This window comes from Apium graveolens, chromosome 1, assembly GCF_009905375.1.
Source record: "Apium graveolens cultivar Ventura chromosome 1, ASM990537v1, whole genome shotgun sequence".
Taxonomy (NCBI): domain Eukaryota; kingdom Viridiplantae; phylum Streptophyta; class Magnoliopsida; order Apiales; family Apiaceae; genus Apium; species Apium graveolens.
In genome coordinates this window covers 194,788,176-194,812,526 of record NC_133647.1, presented here as the reverse complement: position 1 = coordinate 194,812,526, position 24,351 = coordinate 194,788,176, and the positions used below count along the sequence as shown (strand labels likewise).

The 24,351-nt window shown below is 35.4% G+C and overlaps 5 protein-coding genes across 5 annotated transcripts; 1 reads left to right on the top strand and 4 right to left on the bottom strand.

Annotated features, from left to right (window-relative positions):
• Window positions 1–7,912: 7,912 nt before the first annotated feature.
• On the bottom strand, window positions 7,913–12,230 carry LOC141674927 (putative galacturonosyltransferase 4). The gene is made up of 9 exons (XM_074481628.1): window positions 11,799–12,230; window positions 11,546–11,580; window positions 11,407–11,436; window positions 11,201–11,288; window positions 10,954–11,117; window positions 10,011–10,282; window positions 9,496–9,853; window positions 8,744–9,319; window positions 7,913–8,547 (listed from the first exon to the last, which is right to left on the bottom strand). Exons 1-9 carry the CDS (start codon window positions 11,941–11,943, stop codon window positions 8,272–8,274), a joined length of 1,944 nt encoding a protein of 647 aa, XP_074337729.1. The 5' UTR covers window positions 11,944–12,230; the 3' UTR covers window positions 7,913–8,271.
• Window positions 12,231–13,270: 1,040 nt separating this feature from the next.
• LOC141674941 (putative polyamine transporter At3g13620) lies at window positions 13,271–15,008 on the bottom strand. Its single transcript, XM_074481643.1, has one exon. It carries the CDS (start codon window positions 14,799–14,801, stop codon window positions 13,389–13,391), a length of 1,413 nt encoding a protein of 470 aa, XP_074337744.1. The 5' UTR covers window positions 14,802–15,008; the 3' UTR covers window positions 13,271–13,388.
• A 311-nt stretch (window positions 15,009–15,319) lies between these two features.
• Window positions 15,320–18,178, top strand: LOC141674932 (ATP-dependent 6-phosphofructokinase 2). Its single transcript, XM_074481634.1, has 2 exons — window positions 15,320–15,961; window positions 17,216–18,178. Exons 1-2 carry the CDS (start codon window positions 15,323–15,325, stop codon window positions 18,038–18,040), a joined length of 1,464 nt encoding a protein of 487 aa, XP_074337735.1. The 5' UTR covers window positions 15,320–15,322; the 3' UTR covers window positions 18,041–18,178.
• Window positions 18,179–18,318: 140 nt separating this feature from the next.
• On the bottom strand, window positions 18,319–21,419 carry LOC141674950 (E3 ubiquitin-protein ligase RGLG2-like). The gene is made up of 10 exons (XM_074481649.1): window positions 20,881–21,419; window positions 20,086–20,311; window positions 19,889–20,002; window positions 19,636–19,733; window positions 19,429–19,508; window positions 19,252–19,357; window positions 19,037–19,164; window positions 18,766–18,931; window positions 18,601–18,657; window positions 18,319–18,508 (listed from the first exon to the last, which is right to left on the bottom strand). Exons 1-10 carry the CDS (start codon window positions 21,040–21,042, stop codon window positions 18,425–18,427), a joined length of 1,221 nt encoding a protein of 406 aa, XP_074337750.1. The 5' UTR covers window positions 21,043–21,419; the 3' UTR covers window positions 18,319–18,424.
• Window positions 21,420–21,850: 431 nt separating this feature from the next.
• LOC141674904 (uncharacterized protein At4g26485-like) lies at window positions 21,851–24,214 on the bottom strand. Its single transcript, XM_074481604.1, has 3 exons — window positions 23,634–24,214; window positions 23,352–23,550; window positions 21,851–22,428 (listed from the first exon to the last, which is right to left on the bottom strand). The coding sequence occupies exons 1-3, from the start codon at window positions 24,091–24,093 to the stop codon at window positions 22,140–22,142; spliced, it is 948 nt and encodes a 315-aa protein (XP_074337705.1). The 5' UTR covers window positions 24,094–24,214; the 3' UTR covers window positions 21,851–22,139.
• Window positions 24,215–24,351: the final 137 nt, after the last annotated feature.

Genomic DNA, 24,351 nt, shown 5'->3' with positions numbered 1-24,351 from the left:
AAATTATTAGAATTATATTTTCCGTGTTATTAAACTTTAAATATTACTCCCTTTGTTCCCGTAAATATCTATTGGGAGATGGGGCTCCATATGTATTAAGACACCATTAAAGTGTAGTTTCGTAATTAATTTTTTAAAATTTATTCTTCTGAATAAATTTTATTGTTTGAAGTTTAATTAAAAAAAATAATTATGAAAATATACTTTATATTCATATTAAAATACGTGTCAAATATTAGAAAAAAGGTATAAAATTGAATGTGATAGATTTTAATGGAAATATAAATAGTAAATAATAGAAATTTTTACCGTATATATTTGAAAGAAATGAGCAGTGTTGTAAACAATGGGATTTTTTTTATATAAATTTTTATATTTTTCTTAAAAAAAATTCAATTTTTACTATTGCGGCTGATTTTTGACCGATTTATATGATTTTCTCCGTTTTTGACTAATTTTCGTAAATAACAATTTTTGATTTGATTTTTGCTTAATCAGTTCAAAATTTTGCGATCAACAATTAATTACCGACTTTTAGAGTAGGGGTGTGCACGGATTGGTTTTTACCGAAAACCGTTACCAAACCATATATGTCGGTTCGGTTCGGTTTCTACCTAATAACCGTAACCGAACCGTGCGGAACGGTTTTTTTCGATTCGGTTATCCGTACGTCGGTTTCGGTTTTTTTCGATTTTTAATTTTAAAAACTAAAATTTTATTATAATTTTAAGAAAAAATTACCATTATTTTACCATTGTATTTAGTCCATCAACTTTATAATCTAGAAATATAATATATGATGAAACTGAACTACATTCTGGAAAGGCCGTTGATAGTGAAGGAATAAACATATAAATGAATAAGAACATGACAAGAGAAGAGTCAATACAACAAACAACAAACAACAATGAGCAAGGTACTGGTTTATTTCGACTACTAAGATTATGTATAGTAAATAATTTATTATGAATATTTAATAATATATCATACATAAATAATTCTAATAAATTAATAAATATTATAAGCGGTTTGGTTTTTCGGTTCGTTTTTTAGGGTGAAACCGAAACCGTTATATCGGTTCGTTTCAGTTCGGTTACGATTTTTTTCAGTTTTTTGTTGATTTCGGTTTTTTTCTGAGCGATTTTTCGGTTTTAGTTTGCTCACCCCTATTTTAGAGTACCGGAAATAAGTTGAAATAGTATTTTGAAAAGAAAAAGGGGTGACTTAAAAATTGACCGTTTGATTTAGTATTCAGTAATTTAATTTGAAAATGAAGATTGAAAACTCAAAGGCTCTGTTAGGGACCGGGGGAGACGGGGACCATATATAAACTAATCCCGATAAAGGGAAAGGTAAAGTTGATATTTTAATTTTGCTAACAGCCCCATTTGTACTTTTACAATATCTCTCACACATTAGTTGATTTTATTTGATTACATAGAGGGCCACTTAGGCGCCAAAATATTTATCACTAAACAAGCCGCTCAATCGCATCCAACCGCTTAACCGCTCGCAACCGAACCGCATTTGCGGATATTCGCGAAACGCGGGTTGGTTGTGGATTTAAATTTTAAAAACCGCTCATTCGCGGTTTGGATGCGGTTTTAAATTTTTAAAAATCGCAAAATCGCAACCGCAACCGTAACTCGCAACATATATTTATAATAAAATATATTTTCAAAAATATAGTTGATATCATATAAATTAATAAGTATACACATTTATCAACTAATCTTTGGTTAATGTTAAGATTTCGTTCATAAAATTCACAATCATTATAAGATATATAACAAAACAAATGAAAAATATAATCAACATGTAATTTTTTTCATCCTTTTCTTTTTTCTTTTCTCTCGCCTCCACATTTTAGTATATTTTTAATATCCTTACTCCACACGGAGTATTAATTTATATTTTATTTTTGAATGTAATTTATCACGTAACTTAAACTTCAATTTATTAATATTTCGAATTTATTTTTTTGCAAATTATTAATAATTTTAAAATAAGTGGTTGAACCGCAAACCGATCCGCAATAACCGCAAATTCGCAACCGCAAATGACGCGGTTAACCGCAACCGCATTTGACAATTTTTTAAAACCGCTCTTCACGGTTTTGTTCGACTTTTACCCCAAAACCGATCCGATCTGAACCGCGTACACACCTACTAGAAGTATTCATTCATCTATTCCCTGTAATTACAATTTACTATTGTCATGAAAATAACTAAGTGATAAATCCAAACTTATTGTCATTTTAATAATGGAACAATTTACTATTTATTCGAGTTTATGAGAGATATTTTGGCGCCTGTACAATTACAAGTTCGAATACAATTACAGATATATAAAATGATAATAAGTTTGGTTAACAGTCTTTTCATGAAAATAAGTAATTATAATTTACTATTTATTCGACTCAATTATTAGTGTAGTTGCCGTATGACTTTTTATCAGTGAATTAATATTTTTGTAAAAAAAGAAAGTAGAAAAGCCCTTTGGCCAAAGTTACAAATTGGAGTAGCTCAAAGTAAATTTTGACAACATTGGGTTGGGGGTATTTGGAAACTATCTTCTTCCCTTTGTTTTTGACCGACTTGTAGTTTACACTGCTCTATCTTTGCCGGCAGGCTGACCAGTCCAATGATTCCTTTCCTTTCAAACCACAAGAAAACACGGATTATTCTTTCATTTGTTTTCCAGATTACTCAACATACCAATCACATTTATTCATGTATCTCGACTCTCTCCACCACATTCCCATTCCCTTTTTTGAATCGGCCTTAATCTAAGCAACATATCAGAGTGTATCATTGATTAACGATTTTAAATTTTACGTAAATAATATTTTATTCTACCCCAGAAAACAAATCTTTTTAACTTTTCAGGGTACTTACTTTAATGTGTATAAAAGTTACTCCCTCCGTCCCACTGAATTGTTTACCTTACTTTTCGGCACGTTTTTCAATATTCGTTTAAAGTATACTTCCATAATATATATTTTATTAAAAAAAATTCTGAAAAAAAGTTTCATTTTTAAACTTTTATTCAAAAAAAAAATTACAAAAAAATATTATGAAACTATACTTTATTGAAGTCTCGAAATACGTGCAAACCGTGTACGTAAACTATCCCGCGGGACGGAGGGAGTATAATTTTACCTACTATTTTCTAAAATTTATTTTCTTGAAATTTAATATGTATATTTTTATTCAGAAAAAAAATTGAAAAGTAACTTGTGGAGCTATTCTTTTCATTCACATTAAAATACGTGTAAAAAATCAAATAGACTTGTATTTTAGGATGGGAGGAGTAATAATTTAATTGTAATGTATTCTTTAAGATGATTAAAACAAAGATCATCACTCGTAGTTGTATATAGTTTGATAAGTTACTAACTTATTGACCCGTTTAATTATGATTTCTGAGCATGCAAGGAGTACAGAACCAGCAGAGCTGGCCAAATGGGCGGGTTTGAACCGCTCATTCGGGACCGGTTCGTACGGAAACCGTAAAAAATTCGGACCGAACCGGGCCGGTTCAAACCCGCACAGCTCGGTAAATTAGGTGAACCGAACACGAATACCAATTTTAGAACCCGGGACCGCACGAGCCCGCACGAGCCAAGCCCGCACGAGTCGCACGGCAAGCCAGCTCGCACAGCCCGCACGAGCCCGCACAGCACGCCCGCGGGTGGGGGTCACGCGCCAACGTCTTCCTCCCTGCTCTGCTCCCTGCTCTTCTTTCTGCCATGGCTGCACCTGCAACGTTACACTCTGATTTCTGCAGGTTAACGTTACACCTAACTCCACCTCCAACTTCAAGGCTCCAACGGTACTCTAATTTCCTTATAAATATATACATACAAACACAACTTTTATTCACAGTTTCTTCGACCTCTCTGTTTCTCTCAATCTCAATTTCTCCGACTTTTTTCTCCTTTCTCCGACTTCTTTCCCATTTCTCCATCTACAAACATAACCCATTCGAATATAAAATTTACAATTCAATCCCCATTCGCAATTTTCAATTCAACAACAAAAATTCGAATATTAAAAAAAGGTAACAGATATTCGCGAACATGAAAATGGAACAGGGAAGAGGGAGCATTTCTTCTCAAGGTTCAACCCCATCGGCTTTGATGCTCCCGCCTCGACCCGGATCCACGTTTAATACCGAAGAAGGTATGTTATTTTCCTGTCGATTTTAACCAAAAACTATGGGTTTCTGCTTCTGTGATGTTAGATTTTGTGTGTTTTTGATTGTATATATAAGGCGGCACCGCGGCGGTTTTGATGTTAGATTTTCTGCTTCTGCTTCTGTTTGTTGCCTTTAGTTGTTGCCTGTTGTGTTGGTGACTTGGTGTCTTGGTGACTGGTGTACTGAAATTCAGCTTATAAACTATAATTCAGCTTATAAACTATAATTACCATTCTGTTGAATTGTTGCCTTTTTATTAGTAGTACTAATTACCATTTAATTTTCAACTTACTACTAATTCAGCTTCTATAGTTTTATTCGTGTATTATATATATAATATATTGTTTATTCGTTTTGTAAATTCATTTTTTTAATTCATGATTGTAATTTTTTTAATTGATTATTGTAATTTTTTTAATAGATTATAATTTTTTTATTCGTATTTAATTTTATTCGTTTTTTAATTTCTGTAGGTGCTACGAGTTCGAGACAATCATCGCACGTGTGGACATATTTTTTGAAAGAAGCTATGCCGGATAATCCGAATAGATTTAAAGTACATTGTTTGATTGTGTACAAAATGATAGACCACAGCCACCATTTAGTTATGCTCGAGGGACCGGCACGGGAACACTAAGCCGACATTTGGAGAATATTCACTCTATTACGAAGGCGAGTCACGAAAGTGGAGAAGCACGAAGAGGTCCACAACAATCACACCTCGGTGGTTTTATGACATCAACGGGAGGTGGAGGTATGCCTTTTTCCTATAGTAGAGATAGAATGATAGAAAGTTTTGCTACTTTTGTTACACTAGACGAGTTATCATTTTCTCACGGTGAGAGTGATAATTTAGAATATATGATGAAAACTACGATAAATCCGGCATTTAGAAAAATTCCTAGAAACACACTAAAACGGCACACAATAACACAATATCATTGCGCTAGAGCACAATTAATTGAATTTTTTTCGAGAATTTGATGGTATGGTTTCGTTAACTAGTGATTGTTGGAGTTCGAGTCAAGGTGAGCCTTATATATGTGTTACCGTTCATTGGATTGGTGTCGATTACATGTTACAAAAACGAATTATTGCATTTGATGTTATGGACGAATCACACACCGGTTATAATATTATGTCTAGAATTTTAGATACAATTAAAGAATTTAATTTGTTTAACAAGGTATTCACCATTTCCTTAGATAATGTTGCTAATAACAACAAATGTATTAATTATATTAGGACCGAAATTCCTTTAGTTTTAGATGGAGTATTTTTACACATTAGATGTTGTGCTTACATAGTTAACTTAACGGCTCAAGTAGGAATTCAACAAATAACTAATTTATTAGAACCTATTAGGAAGGTAATTAAGTATCTACGTTTGGCGGGTAAATATAGGTCTAGGTATAAGAAATTGTGTAAAGAAAATGGACTAAGGCCGAAAAAATGGGGTATCGATTGTCCTACAAGATGGAGTTCGACATATAAATTACTTGTTGAAGCAATTAAATATAAACCCATTATTACCATCTTATATAACGACGATCCAATTCACCAATACGAAGGAGGAATTATTACCGAGGAAGATTGGGAATTAGCATCTACTGTACGTGACATACTTTATTGTTTTGCGCATGCTACTAAAGTTTTTTCTTATGTTTATGAACCAAATGTACACCATTGTATCATTGAATGTGTTAGTATTGTTACTACTTTAAAGGAATACGAAGAAAATGATAATTTTAGTGATATTATTAAGGATATGAAAATTAAATGGATCGAATACTTTACCGAATTTCCGTATATTTATGGTATTGCATGTCTTCTTGATCCCGGTGTTAGGAAGGAAGGTTTAGAAAATATGTTAGAACATTATTATGCTGTGTTAGGAGTTTCATATAATCATGTTTTATATGTAACTAATTGTTTAAATTTGTTGTTTCGTCTTATAGATATGTATGCTCCAAAAACTCAAAGTACTATACCACCAAAGAGTAGTAATACTTCTAGTAGGTTTAGTAGTATCATTTCATCTATACTAACCAAAAAACAAAAATGTAGAATTTCCCAGTCATCTACCGTATCTTCTTCTGCCACTAGTATGGTTCACAAATTTTTTTCATATAATTATGAGTTAAATGATGATTTTGATATACTAACATGGTGGAAGAATCATGAGTTACAATTTCCGGTTTTAGCAAAAATTGCAAAGGATATTTTAGTTGTCCCCGCTTCTACAATTGCGTCTGAGTCCGCTTTTAGTGCAGGCAGAAGAGTGTTAGATGAGAAGAGATCCAGTCTTGCGCCAGACGTTGTAAAAATTTTAGTTTGCAAAAAAGATTGGGATCAAGCCGATAAAAGACAACAAGGAAGGAAAGAAGACTCCGACGATGACGACGAGCCATGGATGACAATGGATACTTCATCCGAATCGGGAACCTCAACTAGCGAACAACTTTAGAACAAATATTTAATGTAATTTTTTTTAAGTTTTAATAACATTTAATTTATAATTTTTTAATGTTTGATACGGTTTGTTCCGTTTTTTAGAGAGAGAGCAGTCCTCTCACATCATTTATAATTTTTTTAAATTAATAAAATTTATAAGAGGTACCGTCCTCTTTTTAACCAAAAATTTAAAATAATAAAATTAATTGATTACAACTATAATATTTTGAATAAATTATGTGAGATAATAGAAAATAATGTTACATTTTGTTATTTATTTTTTATTAATTGATTACTAATTTCGAGTTATTATTGCTCGAGTTTTTTTATCAGAGTTAGTTTATCTTTTTTGTTCCTTGAAATGGAACTTCTTTATCTTTCTTGGAAGTTCCAGTCAGGATCTGAATTATGCAATGCAGCCCGCACACGACTCGCCCAGCCCGCACACACGGCTCGCCCAACTCACGAATCCAACCCGCACAGCCCGCACACACGGCTCGCCCGCGAATTTGTTCGGTTTGTTCGGTTCGGTTACGAGCCCTGTTTTAACGGTTCAAACCCGGCCCGAGCCCGGTTCGTAATTCAGCGGTCCGGTTCAGTGTTTAAATACGGAGTGTTCAACCCGTGTGCGGCCCGGCCCGGCACGCACGGACTGCACATGTGGCCAGCTCTTAATTATTTTTGATTTTGATTTCTGAGCATGCAAAGACCTGAAATAACTTGTGACAGAAAATTATCACGAGTAGGGACAACTTTACTCAATTAATAAAAGCAATTCTTGTGTGGGGATGCCAACTTTAATTATATAAATACCTTTTTTGTTTCTTCCACCAAATTATATTAGTATTTTTTTTTTATTTTTTTCCCAGTATTAGAAGATAACAGAGAGAAAATGCATCATACAAACCACATGATATGCAGCTCATTGCCAGCCATGTCTTCACCAAACTAGAGATCAAGGACCACAACCCACTATATTTTATTATTCTCTTCATCATCTTGTACAGGTACCAACTATATATGAACTATACCAAGTGCAATGAGACCATGACCCTTGAATTCAGTTTCAAACATTAAACTATATCATCAGCTACAGAACTGGTCACATATCGAAATTCAAACAAGATTTGTACATACAATCTTTAAAAAATATTCCGATAAATAATTGTAACATTTTCAACATAGCTACATTCAATGACAACTCGAGGCAAGCAAATGCTCAATCAAATGAATCAAAACATACTTTTAAACCTAGAAGGATACAAAAGTAGCATGTATATATTTGCTCCCACTCAACCACAGTGAACAGATTCTGTTTTAAATATTCTCGAGCATTACTACAGATGCAACCGAGGAAGCGGATGGCCATATACAGGCTTTCAATGTGTAAATTACATACAACGTAATGAATTATATATGTTCAAAACTAGCATCCAAACATTTACAGATGTTGGTTCTTTCTCGGTTCTACGAAAACTGATGATGCAAAGAATAAATATATCACTTATCAGGAAGGTTAAATTCTTGAATATACCACAAAGCATGTGACACTAACTTGTTACCTAAGGACTTATTGCAATTTGAAGGACGCCTGACAAGGGAAGATCTGTTTACCATTCACGGGCTCAAGTTGCATTCTCTCAGGTATTGCTGTTCATAATCGATATATTTAGTCCAGTAGTTTTTGAACTTGGGAATACCTATCTCAAGCCATGGTTTCAAGTTGCCATTGTAGTGTACAACGGCTGCTCGTTCAATATCCTTTTGGTTTACATTAGGATTATAGCCAAGTCCTAGTACATGCCAAGATCGATCAAGGGGAAATGTTCGCTTCCAGAACGTTATGAGACCAGGCGGCAGAGTACCCAACTTCCATAACTGTCTGTCATGATTCTGCACAATACATTATAAACAAACAACTGTTTGATGAGCGTGAATTAAGAAGTACAGTGCAACGTAATGGTATACCCAGTAGCTGGAGATACTTTGCATAGGGTAGGATTTATTTATTGACAATGTATCTTAAAGTTTTCAAATAATTTCAAATTGTTCGTAAAAACTCATAATACAGTCCAGCATGTATTCTTACCAAATTCTGCCATGAATGGTACACCTCTGTGATGTTTTGCCTTCTCCATTCCTTTAAATCAAATACATTCATCCCAAATGCCCATCCACAAGCGCGAGGGTCAAAATTTTTCGAAATAAGAGGGTTTGAAAAATTAAGATACCTATCAAATCGATGGAAACTTTCTCCACAAGTTTCAACCACACCAATTACTTTTCCCTGCAAATCTAGAGACCATATCCTGGCAAGATCTTTCTGGACCACAACATCATCATCTAAGAATAACACTTTATTGAGTTTTGGGAAGATTTCTGGCATATAAAAGCGGAGGTGATTCATGATTGACAGGTATTTTGGATTACGGAATTTCATATTTGGATCAGAATCAGCACGGCGATTTTTGAAGTAATAATCTATCATTGATGGGGAACCCAATTGCTTAAGAACAGGACTGTAGCTTGCATTTAACCATGTAAACTCCTCAACATTTTGAACTTGTATTGTAGCTTTCCCTGGAGGGTTTATTAAAAACCACATCCTCATCGCAGCATAATTAAGCTTATCCGTGACAACATGGAAAACATGATTTGAAGGATCCTGCATCAACAGAAACCAAATTAACTCAACACGTCAATTAACAGAATTAATAATTATTGACATGATTAAAGGAATTGAAAACATAAATTTCTAACAGTCAACATGATCATATAAACTCAGTGGCTTCATGTGAAACACAATTGTTAAACAAGATTTCCTGGTTAGTATTCATTTACCTTGGCATTTGATACAGTTGAGTTCACGACTACTGCCGCTGCCAGTACATTGTCTGAAAATAGTGCGTAGTGGTATAGCTTGGGGTCTTCTAGTTTCTCCTGATTTGGGAAGTGTCTTTCAGAAGTATTCAATGTGAAGTACTCCGTTGTAAGGCGCAGTGGGAGACAATGAAGACCTTTGGGAAGCGTTTTTGCAGTTAGGTGTGTCAAAAACAAGGCCTGCTTCTTGTGGACTCGGAGCTGCTCTTCTGTTGAGTGAATAATAGCACGGAGCTTCTTTACAACAGCAGAACAATCATCTTGCATTTGCCTGCCTTTAACCAACGTCTCTTCCATTGCTTTTAACTTTTCGATAGCACTAATTTATTCAAGACCATAATAACATGTCAAACAAGTAATTAGATTTTAGGTAAACCATTTTTAACAAGAATACAGTTCCGTAATAACCAAGATTAACTTGCACAGAAGAAAGACTTTATAGAAAACATTTTAATAATATACAGATAAAAAATTACCTCCTTGGCAACTCAGAATCCTTTGTTGAATCCCCAAGTACTCGTTGGACATCCTTTACTCGCAGTCGGAGTTCCCTTATAAAGTGGGGGTTGTTTCTGGTAGATGCGAGAGAAAGATAGACCTTTGCTCTAATTAGCTGATCTTTAAGATGTCGAACACGAGCATCAACAGGAACTCCTTGAGGAGTCTGCTTTTCAGGTTTAATCCTATGCACTTCTTTTGAGCTAACTTTCCTTGAGCTTTTTGCCGGCTGTTGCTCAATTTTGGGAACCTTAAAGAACAGAGAGATATATAAACATCATATAATATGTCAGGATGACAAGTCAACTTGACAAAATCACATGTGGCAACATGGAAGAAACTGCAATGCAATTAATGAAATCCAAACAAAAGTGCAGGTCTTGCAAGAGAAGTTTTTACAAAAAGACGCAATACGAAGTTTAAAAAGCTACATGTCACCAGAAGTTTTGGCTGTCATATGGATAAAACATGGTAGAACAACTGATCGTTATACATCCAAGAAATCTTATATACTATTACCAAATGACAGAATACTGTTTGTAATTTCTGAATTAAATAAAATAGCAACCAAATATTAAGCTTCCTCTACAAGTGTTATAGCACAACATCTATTCGGAGTGTAAAGATTCAGAATGCTGATTTTTCTATTCAATTCATGCTCCACAATCAAAAATTTTATTATACTGGCCACTTAAAACAGCTAAATATTAGTAACTACAATTACTTAAACTGTGTAATTATTATAATCACAGAAAAAGACTTCCGGCAAGAAAATGATAAATAACTCTAACTGATCCTTGAACAAGTAGTCATCAGCAAAGCTCAAACCTATCTAATGCAGTATGCCAATTATGATTTAATATTCAACTGCAGATCAAGGTACAGAGAATTACTAAAAAGACACGTGGCCAAAAACCTTACCTCTTTTGCTGAGACAGTAGTCAAAATTATCTTCTCTTGTTCAACAGGATCATTTTTCTCGACCTCCAAGGTTTCATGATTGTCATCAGCCTTAATTTCTCCCATTTGTTCTTCCGTTACCTGTCTGATGGGATTTTCATCCTTTGCTCCCTCATGATTATCCTCTACAAATTGGTATTAATAAATTTCAAAATCAAACAAGAATGTTGCAATTCAGAGTTCCTAAAAATACAAAATGAACACAAACCTTCAGTAAGTTGTCTAGTTTTCCAAGAACTATCTGAATTGTTCACATTAATTACTCCAGGTTCTTGTTTTAGTACTGTCAGTGACTCCTGCAATAGCAATTCATAAATTATAACATAGACAACTAGATCTAATAGCTAATCCAAAATAAAAAAAAAACATGAACCATAATTGACTTATAAGCATAATTAAAGAATGAAATCAAACCTGGGGAAGCACATTTAAGGGCCTTATTGCCTGCACACAGCAAAAAATAATATTGATATAGATCTAATAGCAAAATCAAAACTTTAATAGGTATAGCAATTGACTATATTAATTTAGATGAATAGGAAACGAGACTCACAAAGGTGGAAACTTGTTGAATTGAAGTATTGTCAGCTGCATCACAAAGAAATACAATTGAAGTGAGAAAAAAGATAAGAATATAAAATTTATATAGAGAGATAAAGTTCTCTCACATTAGAACCAATTCTGAAACCAGTGATTTGGATACGAATCACTAGTGAACTGTAATTCGTATCCAAATCACCAATTTTAGCTACACAAATCACCGGTTCTCGTCGATTCTCATTTTAAAATTGGTAAGGGATACTTACGAATTGGGTCAAGAATGAAAGAGGAGGAGGAAGGGATAGAGAAACGAGTGTCGGTGTAAAGAAAGATAGGAGAAAGAACAGTAATTAGCATCAACACCAATATCACCACTGTCTTCCATCTCAACACCCCTGCTTTCATTTTCATCTTTTTGACTTGAATCTCTCTGACCCAATTGAAAATCTTGGATGTTTGTCGTTCACACGCACTCAAACACACACAAAGTTTGTTCCTTTACTCAATCTACCAAGACTCTCTACCTCCTTTGTGGGCATCGAGATTCAACAGGGTCGTGTATATGGAGAGAGAGAGATAGAGAATAGACTATAGTGTGTGTCGGCTACAGCAGAGAGAGAGAGAGAGAGAGAGAGAGAGAGAGGAATGTAGGAAATGAAAATGGTGATGTGTGGTGGGGAGGACAGATAGTGAAGCTGGTTTGTTTCTTCAGATTTTAAAATCATTTAATTTGATTATTATTCTAACTTTGAGATTTTATATGTTTTTTGTTATAAATATGGGGCTATGTAGACAAAATGTGTGTATTTAATAAAAAAGCTTTGGAGACAATATTGAAGATTGTAGCAATATAAAAATGAAAGGGAAAGGACACCAATATATATGGCAATATAATTTGTTTTTTCACCAGTGCAATTTGCAACAATTAATCAAAGGATGGGGTAATCTGATAAATGTGTTTTGCTCAAAAATCTTCAAAATGTGATGTGACTAGGGACCAAGTATTCGAGTCAATCAACCAATTCGGATTTAAGCAAATTGTTCAGATAATTTTGCAATAATTTCTTTAAAATTAGTTTAGAGTCCTAGGGCACAGCAGAGGAAGGGGGTAGATGTGTTGATGAAATGCACAAAATACGGTTGTCAAGGCTGGGCTGTCTTCCCAGCTTGCATTCTTTACTTGCTTGCTGTACTTTTTTTTTATTTCAATTAAATTTTATCACAAACATCATACCATGTATGCAGACTTTTTTTAATATATATTGTTGTACTCCTGTGGAACCCTCCACCCACAATCAGGCCCCTCAATTATTAGGATCAAGCTTCTAAATTACTACTGCTAGCCTACTACTACCTCACTTCTCTGCAATACCAAAAAAACCAAACATTTATCCCCCCTGCTGTTCTTCTTCTTCTTCTAGTTACAAAATCACTCACCCGTAGTCTTATCTTTCACAATGTTCGATCCCCCAAGATACCGTTGCATCAAAAGATGTTTGATTCCCATTTTTTCTTCAATCAAGCATCACTTGAATTTTCAATTGAGATCTTTTTTTTTATTTTTTATGCAGTAGCAGAGAGCTCATCCTTCTGCAACTACATTTTGCTGACTCCACACTGCTCCCATAACTACAATGAAGCATGAGGCCTTAATCAGACACACACATTAACGGCTATTTTATGGCCCCCACCCCACAAAACACATTATCTATTGATAAATATGCCTAGAGTACATTGACATATAGAAATTTGAAACACTTGAAAAAATTGATTCAAGAAAAACTAGTAAGCAAAGTTACAAGTAATTGTTTTACTTAACAGAAAACATAAAAGTTACAAGTAATTATATACCATAATTATTCGTCAACATCTTGATTGAACGCAAGCCACTTCCTCGACTTGCAAATCTCGATCAGAAAGCACCATAAAACTGCCCCCACAATCATGAATCCGCTAATCAACCATACAACTTTAGTAGCAATCGCCATTATGAATATGAGAAACGCAGATGGAATCAAACACATGACTATCAAACCGGGCAGCCTTATGGGAACCCTAAACGGCCGCTTAATCTCGGGATAAATGGACCTTAATCGGAGGTACGATGCAAATTCCAACAGCATTCCCAAACTGTACAAGAAGTTAGCTGCTCCAATAATATTGGTAAAATCAAGAAAAGACACCGATAAGATTATAGCAGTAGACAACAAGATTCCAACATACGGAGTGTTGAACCACTTAGATCTCCTGCCAAACAACTTGGGCATGAATCCTAATTCCGCCATTCCTAATAGCTGAAAGCAACTCGAACTCAGTTGTGCTTCAAATAAACCAATGTTGGACAATACCGCACCAATCTCAATCCAGTACTTCAACCATTGTCCAGATATCATTCGAGCTGCATCGGCCATGTACCCACTCTCCCATTCCAATTGATTAAGATCACCAACTCCAGAAACCGCCATCAAGGGAACAATATAAGCTGCACAAGTCAAAATCACCGCACAAAGCAATGCTATCGGAAATGTTTTCTGTGGTTTCTCAACTTCACCAGCCATCGTGCTCACGTTATCCCAAAAATTTAAATTCCAGAACAAAGTATTAAAATAAAGATTCCAATCCTTTTTAACACTCTTCTGGCCTAGACTAATCCAATTTTGAGGACTGATTTTGGGGATAGCCATCACGGACATAACAATAAATGGAAGCAAAGAAACAACCCCTAATAAAACCGCAACGTATCCCACAATAGTTAACCCAGTAAAATTAATAAAACTCAGAACCACAGTGGATATACAGATGGCTAGATTTCTGGGACGACCAGATGAGAAAACAGGAAAAAGTTTGTGCATATAGTTAATGCACAGGGCGGGGAAAGCAGCGATATTGATAACAACGCTGAGATATTTAAAGGTACCCATTAACGAACCAATATAACGTCCGAAGGCACGATGCGCCCATATGACAAAGCCACCATTGCCGGGAAAAGTAGTGGAGAGTTCAGCAGTGATGAGAGCTTCAGGAATAGACCAAATGAAGGGGAAAATAAGGAAGCCGAGAATGGCGAAAAGAGGACCTGCAGCTTTAACAGCGGGTTCTTCACCATAAGGACCGCCAGCAACTTCGAAATAGATAAGGAAGATGAGAGGGATGAGTGTGAGTTTGTTTGAGGGTTTTGGTGGGGTTGTCGGGGTGGTTATCGGAAGGACTTGGTTGTCGTTTGCAGTGGTTTGTGAGGGCTCATCACAAGCCAACATCTCCATTGTCATTAATAGTATTCACGTAGCTAGATCACTACTCTGCTCTCAGTGTAGTTTATAATGCAGGTTGTTATTTGTGTATATTCTCCAGGTGTTTATATATTGATTTGATTTCGGCCATGTCGAGTTACGATAGAACTAGGATTTGCATTTCGAATCGGTCTTTGTAACCGTAACGTATGTAGTATTATTGCAGGGTTTCAGAGTTTGGGTAGGATCAGTTGAAACCTGCAATAATTAGAAGAATTGATTTTTATTTCTTTTCTACTTCAAATAGAAGTAACTTTAATTTTTTTGGCAACTCATGTTAGAAGTATAATTTTTTTTTTGATGCGATTTTATTTAGAGGTATCGTAATTGCTGTTGTCAGTGAAGAAGTACAAATAAACATGCTAATATTGCACCCGTATTCTTATCTAAGAAACTCATTTAAATAATGGTTTTTTAAAAAATTATAAAATATGGTGGATAATAAATAAATTTGAATTAGGTTTAATAAATAATGGGTACGTACGTGTCATAGTTTGGCTATGCCACGAACATGGCATACGGTGACTCACTCTTCTTACTTTCTCGTCTTGTCTTGTTCCTCTTCTTCCACCATCTTCATCTCAAGTTATTCTCCAAAAACACAAGAAATACAAATGGCAGCCAGTAACCAAAACAATAACCAACTAATAATAAATCTTCAAAATCTCCCTCACCTCTGTGACGAAACTCACACAAACCCTCTACAAGACAGTGAATTCTACCACCCAAACAAAGACTTCTACATCTCAGCATCTGATGTTATTCTCACTCCCATCACTTTCGATCTCTCTTCACCTATTTCATTCCTTGCTTACCACCGTGCTGGACCTCGAATGCACGTTTGTTTCGAGGCGTCACGGGTACGTGCTGCTATTGTTACTTGTGGCGGCCTTTGTCCTGGTCTTAATACTGTCATTCGAGAGCTTGTTGTTGCTCTTTGGGATATGTACGGTGTTCGACATATTTTCGGTGTTAAATCTGGTTACCGTGGCTTTTACTCGTCCGAGGAGCCGCTGCGTCTCGATCCGAAAATGGTTCATAATTGGCATAAGAGAGGTGGTACTGCTCTTGAGACTTCTAGGGGTGGATTTGATCTCAAAAAGATCGTCGATGCCATTCAACATCGGGCCTTCAATCAGGTATTTTTTGTGTTTGCTACAAATGTTTTTACTTGTTTATTTACTCCTGTTGCTTTGAGTTGGTCCATTTTGGGATTGTTACAATTTTTTTACTAAATAAATGATATAATAGGTAAATTTCCTAATAATAATATGGGAGTCGCGAGCTCTATGTGCACATGATGAATTAAATTTCGCCCTTATAATAATGAATAGTGCTAGAGACACAAAAAATTGTTACAAATTGATGTGTCAGTTTGGAATGATTTAATCGGTGCTTTTGATGTAAATGAAGGGGGTCTATTTTTATTTAGCCAATAAAAGTTTGACACTTGGCATTTTGTAACTTTTTTGGTAACCAATTTGGTACCCTTGGCATTTTCCTATAATAATTTCACATCATTTTGTAACTAATTTGAGTAAAGTTTGGGGTATCTACCACATCTTTGACGAAGTGTGACTCCATGACTCAATTGATTCATTCGGAATTTAAACTAATGTGATTTTTATGTTTAATTTAGCTTGAATTTGTATTTGGTTAGCTTTATGTATTTAAATATATGTTAGTCTTAGTGTGTATTATTAGACAAATGCCCACAAAGTATATGTTTTAATATAGGAAGCACCATCCAGATTATTTCTATATATGTACCAAAATAAATACCAGAAGAAACTACATTTATAAAAAAATGGAAAGTCTTTCTTGTTTACATTAATTATATAGTTCTAGAAGGTATTTATCGTAGGGCAGAAGTGATGTAATCAATGTCAGTTTTATTATTTGACCAGAAAAGAGAGGGACATTTTTAACTTTATTGCTAATAGAAGCCCCTTCACATTTATTTGAATATGAATATATCTTAAACCTAAATGTAGTGTGTTTAAACAATTTAAATTTGATTTGGGTGTTTTGTTGTCAAACATTAAAAAAAGGTTTAGCTGTTGGTAAACTAATTTGTTTTGTTAATTTTGCTAGAATCCATGATATAAAAAGGAACTTGTAAATTATTATTCAAGTTGCGTTTAGCCTTCTAGTTTCTCCTATTGAATATTGAAGAGTGCGCCGGTATCTTCTTTAGAAGCTTTCTAAAAAAAAAGAGCTAGCTCGTCATGATCTCAATACATATCATTGAGAATTGAGTTTTAAGAACACCTCCCCTCATATAAACTATTAAGACGACAAGTAACAGTACTCTAACAGACTTAATTAACTTGTATATGATTATAGATATTATTTGGGGTTCACATCTTGATTTTTCTATGCAAATTGAGCAGGTCTACATCATTGGAGGAGATGGCACAATGCGAGGGGCAGTGAAGATATTTGATGAGATAACTCGTAGGAAACTAAATATTGGAATTACTGTACTTCCTAAAACAGTTGATAATGATGTAGGTATCATTGATAGATCATTTGGATTCCAGACAGCAGTGGAGATGGCCCAGCAAGCTATCAGTGCAGCGCATGTTGAAGCGGAGAGTGCAGTAAATGGCATAGGCCTAGTGAAGCTAATGGGTCGTAGCACAGGTCACATTGCACTATTTTCTACTCTGAGCAGCCGTGATGTGGACTGCTGTTTAATTCCTGAAAATGAGTTCTACTTGGAAGGTAAAGGAGGTTTGTTTGAATTCCTTGACTATCGACTTAAAGAGAATGGTCATGCAGTTCTTGTAGTTGCGGAGGGAGCTGGACAGGCGTTGATACCTAGAACTGATGCCGAGAAAGAAGAGAAGGATGAATCTGGTAATCCAGTTTTCCTAGATGTAGGTGTGTGGCTGAAGTCAGAGTTGAAGAAGTGGTGGGATCGGGATCATCCTGGGGAATTATCTACAGTGAAGTACATAGATCCAACATACATGATTCGAGCTGTAACCGCAAATGCAACAGACAATCTGTACTGTACCCTACTTGCTAATGCAGCAATTCATGGGGTGATGGCAGGTTACACTGGATTTGTTACTGGTCCCATCCATGGGAATTATGCATATATTCCATTAGACGTGGTAGCGAAAGCCAAGAATGAAGTCGACACTAAGGACCATAAATGGGCATGGGTGAGATCTGTTACCAATCAGCCTGATTTTGAAAGAAACCTGTAATGCAGATTCCTTGCTTGGTATTTTTAATGGCTCACAAATAAAGTATGGAACCGCAGTTTCTAGTCGGTTTTATAATGTTTTTGGATATTTGATCCTAGCATGATTTGTAATGTATTTGCTCATATCATGATTTAGGATGCTATAATTTCATTTGTAATGTTTAGCCATGAATTTCATTTTGTACAAAAACAAAATATTAGAGGAAAGCATTGAGATGTAGTTTCTGGAAATCAAACAGTCTTAGCCCTACTGTTGAACCAAAGAAAAATGCACTACCGAAAACAAACTTTTGAAGCATAAATATGAAGCAAAGAGATCAAACATAAAGGGCAGTGCACTCTCCTTCAGGATTTGTGTACACTCAATGACAGTTGCAAAGCAATGTCACCCATAAAGCCTTATCTTGGTAGTTATCGGCAAATGACACTCCGGGCAAATAAAGAGATCTTTCCCACAATCGTAACATGACTGCAGGTGAAAAATGGATTTGAAGAAATTGACATATTAAAAGTTAAAGATGTGCATTGATTTGAAGGTAAAACTTTTGTACTTGTTCTAACCTGATGTCCACAGCCAAATGCAAGATCCTTTGTATTGTAGGAGCATATAGGGCAACCCTGTGTAAATGTAGAAAAATAATTATAATTACAAGCACATAATATCGAACATGGAGTATCTGAACTTGTAATACAACCAAATTTTATTTTATCTCCTTGAAGGCTTACCCGGTTGGGAAGAATGTTTTGTGTTGAACGCGGTGGAGGAGTGTAATACATCTGATCACTCTGCGTCATGTTATTTGATTGCATATAGTTCCAGGTAGAGTGAGTTGTGCGGCTGTTCTGTATAGGTGGAGGTAAGACATTTTTCCGAGTTGTACTTCTCTGGTTACTACGAGGCATTACAAAATAATTGAGCAGAAAAGCATTAGTAGCATGGACAATGCAGTAGTGTTAAAAGAAGAAAGCTAAAGATAGAAGTAGATGCTGATGATACCTCAAGAGTTGGAAGTCAAGTGTGGCTTTATACTGCGATGGTATTTCCATTAGTGCAGCAAGTGCAAATTCTGTTTCTTTCTGGAAGATGGGTACATTCTTTGACATGATCTCTGTAAAATCCACAAACTACAAAATACAAATTCAACAAAATCATGCTTAAACTGAAACCACTTCTATCATATCAAGGGCGCTGTCACCATATTAATTTGTAACCTGGAAATTGTCAAATGCTCTGGAAGGAATGTTGTCATCAAACTGCATCATCATATCCCAGGGTCCATCACCAACTCCAACTAATATAATTGACAACGGATATTTACTACAAAAAATTAAACATATAAGTAGTTAGAAATGTTCGTCAGAAGCTTGCAGGGTGTATGTAGTACTAACCTTGCTTCAACAATGGCAGCAATTGTGCTTTGTTCTTGAGAGCTCAACTGGCCAGGATTTGTATCAACGCTTCTTGTCACCTACCATTACACATCGAATACTTACTGTCAGACTTAGCAAGAAGGGAATTGAAAAGAAGACTAAGACCCTGTCAAAAGAAGAAAAGAAAAGAAGACCAAGACAGAGGAACCAGAGGTTTGCCTCAACCTGTCCATCAGCGATGATTAGAAGAACATGGTATTGTCCTCCAGTCTCATTAACAATCCCTATAGCAGTTTCAATTATTGGAGCAAAGGATGTTGGTCCTATGAAAAAAATTTAAAAAATTCACAATTAGTTCAAAAAGAAAAATTGTGCTGGAACATTGAGCAGCAATAATCAAGGTAGAAAGCATTATCAGATCTATAATTTTGCTAATTAGTGAGCACTGTAATCAGAAAGCATTATCAATTAAATGAACCAGCTAAACGAATTCGTGGAACAATCTCTCTGTAACGGGTGAGTGCCTCCTCAAAGCCAGTGCAAGGCTTATCATCCGGGAAAAAACTGAATACATCTTGATCATGTGTAGTTGCTGAAAGGGAATATAGAGTAGACTGTGACTGCATATTATTTCCAATGTTCTTGTAATATGAAATTGGCAAAACTCAGGTATACCATCACCAAAACCATAACAAGGAATGAGGTTATCCTCGTCAAAAGCTGACAGTGTTCGTCCAATAATTGATATTGCTTGTTCATATGGATTCAGTGAATCACCGAGGTGATGCAAGCTCCTACGCTGGTAAGACCGTGCACCTGTCCACTCATTGCTCTTGGTGAAATCTATACCCACAATAAGGTTAGAAGATTCCAGACCTGCTCGAGCTAGTGCTTCTGTCACCTAAAATAAGAGATGCAAAGGTTAAAGTACCAACCACGAAAATCAAATTGCAAATTTTGCAGAAGATCAAACTTTCCAAACAACAAACAAGTATTCAGATTCAGACCAAAATAAACAACAAACCAGTATTCAGATTTAAACCAAAATACGTAAATGAGGCATCTATGGTATTTGCTTAAGCCAAAGATTGAATATATCTACTCTATGTAGGGATTGTATTATCATGAGGACTTGTTATAACATCCTACTTGAGAAAATCAGACCACCAGGGCTACCTTGTCTTGAGGAAAGAAAAGCCTGTGACCAAAACTGTAGAGTACACGGGGATTAAGGCAACATCAAATCCAACAGTTTGGCACTTTTCAAGACCTTAAGAAAAAAGGCCCTTGGTTTGCAATGAGGTATAGTTCAGCCTTGCATTACAATTAGTTGTAGACGTAAAATGTAATATTTTCCTAAATCAGGTATAGTTTGCTATTCTACAACAAGTATGTTTTAATGTAGTATATTATTTGGGATGGACAGATTTAAAATAAAATGAATACTATGTTGAAAACTACAAAAGGTACCTGCTCAAGAGAGGTATAATCATCACCAATTCTAGTATATCTTGACTGGGAGTAACTTCCAGAGTAGTATGGATGTGTACCGGATGTAGAGCCAGGAATGGAAGGAGACACATTAACATGGTGTGGATGTTGGTTCCGACTTCCTGATTGTTTGTTTCCCATACTTTCCGACTCCCAACTGCAGAAACTTCTTGAATCCTTTTTTTATACCCCAAACCAAGCCCCTCAAAAACTATATTAGTTGCTTAACTAGTAAGGTAGAGAATCAGAAAGTTCCCTGAAACCATTCAAGTCAACTGATCATATGTTCATACTAGTATATTCTATCTTGGTGAAAGCTCAGGCAGTTGAATTATTCTCCTAGAAGAAACATAAGCTAGCATGAGTACTGACCATCTACAAATAACTGGTTGGAGTACACTACAAACTTCCCATCTCAATTATACAAATCGTCATCTTGTACTTTGAATGTAGAATTATAAATTTATAATATGCATACATAAACATATTCTCGGTTGGACAATCAATAAATTATACAACCACAACGTTCAATCCTCTTACAAATCAACTAAAACTCACAAAATAGAATCATCAATCATCGATTAGAAGTAATTTTCAAATGACAGTAAAGTCAATGATAGTAATGCCATTAAAGGCCATCACTAGATATTCCACGAAAACATATCTAAACTTTGTAGTACCTTCTCAAATTCATTTAATTCCTTTGAAAAGTCAAGAATTTGGCACTTATATTTAAAGCTCTTATAGAGTGTCTGGTGATTCGGCAAGTGAAAATATAGGACAAGTTCCTGGCCAACTATCCTGTACTCTTCATCACGTCTCATGACTCGACATGCCCCGCCCACCCCCTCCCCTGTTTTCACCGGAGGAAGAGAGTAAGGTACCAGTAGGGCAGTGCCCTTTAGTAGTTTTATAATAAATAAAATTATAGAGAAGCAATACAAAAATATACAGACAAAAACTATTGGCATTAATTCATAACATAGTACTGGAAAAAACAGGTGTTTGGGAGCATTCCTCATCCTAGAATGTCCTTTCCAGTTGAAAACCTCTACATATGCATGACAGAATCATCAGAAATCAGGATTAAGTTCAATTCAATGTTTACAACGACAGAATTAGAACATGAATGTTTAGATAAAACAGGATTCTTAAATTATCAAACTACAAATGACTGGATACTATTTCCAAACAATACAGAAGAACAAAGAACCAGTAGTACAGTAGTCTGAAACAAACTAGGAAGATGTTTTGGGTAGCCTGAACTTGTAAGTTGTGCAGTGACCTAAAGCGAAGGAGTCATCAGAGAATCTACCGTGAGCTCTCTTGTTCAAGTAACCAGGATATTTGTGCTGGGAAAAGGGCATGGTCTCATGTAACACCAGGCCTATCTTCTGAGCCTTTTTTACCAAGTCCCATTTGTCATAAGGATTGCCATTCTTGTGGGTCACATGGATTTCTCCAGTATCCTTCTTAAGCAAAGCCTTAGCATTTCTCAAAAACCCTTTAACTAAATCTTTGTTCATTCTACAGCAAGCAATTAAATAGGTGTCAGCAAAATGCATGATCAGATTCAGAAAAAATAAGATGAAAAATGCATGATCAGAAAGCAACACAACTGGTGCAGCAATGCTAAAAATCAATTTTACACGCGTCAAATTCATTGTGTTGTTAAAATGATCATTGAAAAAAAGAAGAAAAAACATATGGCAAAAAAGCAGAGCTCATTGTGCAACAGAAACTGCACCAACTACATGGAAAAAACTGTGCTTGGATTTTTTGATTTGAACGTTGTGTATGCATAAGTGGCCTGTATAATCCATAGTAAACAAATTTATAGGGTTTAACAATTTTATATAATATTAATTTGTTATTTCATGAAAGCCTTGAATCTTGCCAAGGACTTGACTTTGTGTAGGAATTAATGGAGACGCCAATTGGCATGGCTGATTTTCCTATAAGGTTGAGAAATTCAGCAGCGGAGTAATGGATTACTGGTGTTTTGAACTACAGAGTTTTTCTGTTGGTTTAGTTAATTGTACTATATGTTGATATTGTTTTCCAATTTTGTTTTGACGATTTGTTGTTATCCTAAGGTGTTTAATTCTTTAACCAGAGAGGTCAAATCAAGGTGTATGCACAACTTACTGTCCTTGGATTAGTAGAGTACATCAGGTACATTTGGGTTGGATTTATTGTTATTAATAACATACAATTTAAACTTAAGGTTAATAAATTAACATACTTAACACTAATCAAATCATGTATAATTCCAATTAAGCAGGTACACGAAAGATAAAGAAATTTTCACGCTGAGTACTAACAGACACAACAAGTTTTAAAATCGTGTTTGGGTTTGGGACACGACATAATTCAACAATATTACCATGCCTAGGAAGAAGTACATCATATGATTTCCATATATTGAGAGATGTGAATACTTAACGTACTTGATCTGGCAGCCATTGCCTTCAGGAAAAAGGAATCCAACATGTGGGAAGTTATAAACAATACAATCAAATCTCTGAGTTGTGAGAAAGTGATGATCCTTCATCTGAGTAGCATCTAGTCCTGACAAGACCAATCCTCCCATCTCCTCTAGCTGCCTAACATTCTCAACTGCATCACTGTACTTTTTCCCCAGATCCCCTGTACCAAGTCAGTAGAAGAAAATTAAACAGAGTAACTGATGACAGGCATACATTTACATAGTAAAGAAAGATACTACTAACGAAGAGAATCGAGTGAAGTGGCGACTATGTTGCGAGCAGAGCGAAAAGCCTTGGCCAAAGACAGGGAGAAAGAATAGTCTCCTTCTCCAACACAGAGTATTCTCTGTGAAGAAGAGTAATGCTCTATCCATTTCTCTCTTGTTTCAACTTGTTCATCATCAGATGATGATACTGCCTCTGACCCAATTGATGATTCATCGTCATCATAGGAATCACTGTCATCTCCTTGATCTTCAGATACCTCATCTTCTTGATTATCATGATCTTGAGAATCATCATCATCATCATCATCATCATCATCATCATCATCATCATCTTCTAGTTGAAGAGAACCAATAGATGCTCCTTCATGACCAACATCATCATCATAACCATAAAGAAAACATCCAGCTTCATCATCAAAGATTTCATAATCTTGATCAGATGAACAAGAATACCAGTCAACACCAGAACCATCCATTATAGAATAATTAATGACTTTGAAAATGGTAAGTGAAGTGTAGTGCTACTTTAGTCCATGGTCTCATCACTTTCCACGCACATTGACCCTACTCACACTCACAGTCAAATTTTCCCCTCAAAGCTCAACCCTATTTATATTTTCTCCGTTTTAATGCCCCTATATATTCAAACATTTTTGTTTCCCCTCCTGTGTTTTAATACCATTTATTTTTCAAAAAAAAAAATCAAATATTATTAATGATAACATTATACTTGT

What these genes read in the sequence shown, in the direction of transcription:
- LOC141674927 (XM_074481628.1), bottom strand. Translation starts at nt 11,943, where the DNA reads ATGAAAATGAAAGCAGGGGTGTTGAGATGGAAGACAGTGGTGATATTG. An exon ending in CCTTAAATGTGCTTCCCCAG is followed by an intron (nt 11,289 to 11,406) that starts GTTTGATTTCAT and finishes TTGCTATTGCAG; the next exon opens with GAGTCACTGACAGTACTAAA. An exon ending in CAACTGTATCAAATGCCAAG is followed by an intron (nt 9,320 to 9,495) that starts GTAAATGAATAC and finishes CTGTTGATGCAG; the next exon opens with GATCCTTCAAATCATGTTTT.
- LOC141674941 (XM_074481643.1), bottom strand. Translation starts at nt 14,801, where the DNA reads ATGACAATGGAGATGTTGGCTTGTGATGAGCCCTCACAAACCACTGCA.
- LOC141674932 (XM_074481634.1), top strand. Translation starts at nt 15,323, where the DNA reads ATGCCACGAACATGGCATACGGTGACTCACTCTTCTTACTTTCTCGTC. An exon ending in AACATCGGGCCTTCAATCAG is followed by an intron (nt 15,962 to 17,215) that starts GTATTTTTTGTG and finishes CAAATTGAGCAG; the next exon opens with GTCTACATCATTGGAGGAGA.
- LOC141674950 (XM_074481649.1), bottom strand. Translation starts at nt 21,042, where the DNA reads ATGGGAAACAAACAATCAGGAAGTCGGAACCAACATCCACACCATGTT. An exon ending in TTGTTATGGTTTTGGTGATG is followed by an intron (nt 20,003 to 20,085) that starts GTATACCTGAGT and finishes ATTCCCTTTCAG; the next exon opens with CAACTACACATGATCAAGAT. An exon ending in TCCACGAATTCGTTTAGCTG is followed by an intron (nt 19,734 to 19,888) that starts GTTCATTTAATT and finishes TTTTTTTCATAG; the next exon opens with GACCAACATCCTTTGCTCCA.
- LOC141674904 (XM_074481604.1), bottom strand. Translation starts at nt 24,093, where the DNA reads ATGGATGGTTCTGGTGTTGACTGGTATTCTTGTTCATCTGATCAAGAT. An exon ending in CACTTCACTCGATTCTCTTC is followed by an intron (nt 23,551 to 23,633) that starts GTTAGTAGTATC and finishes GACTTGGTACAG; the next exon opens with GGGATCTGGGGAAAAAGTAC. An exon ending in GGCAATGGCTGCCAGATCAA is followed by an intron (nt 22,429 to 23,351) that starts GTACGTTAAGTA and finishes TGCTTGCTGTAG; the next exon opens with AATGAACAAAGATTTAGTTA.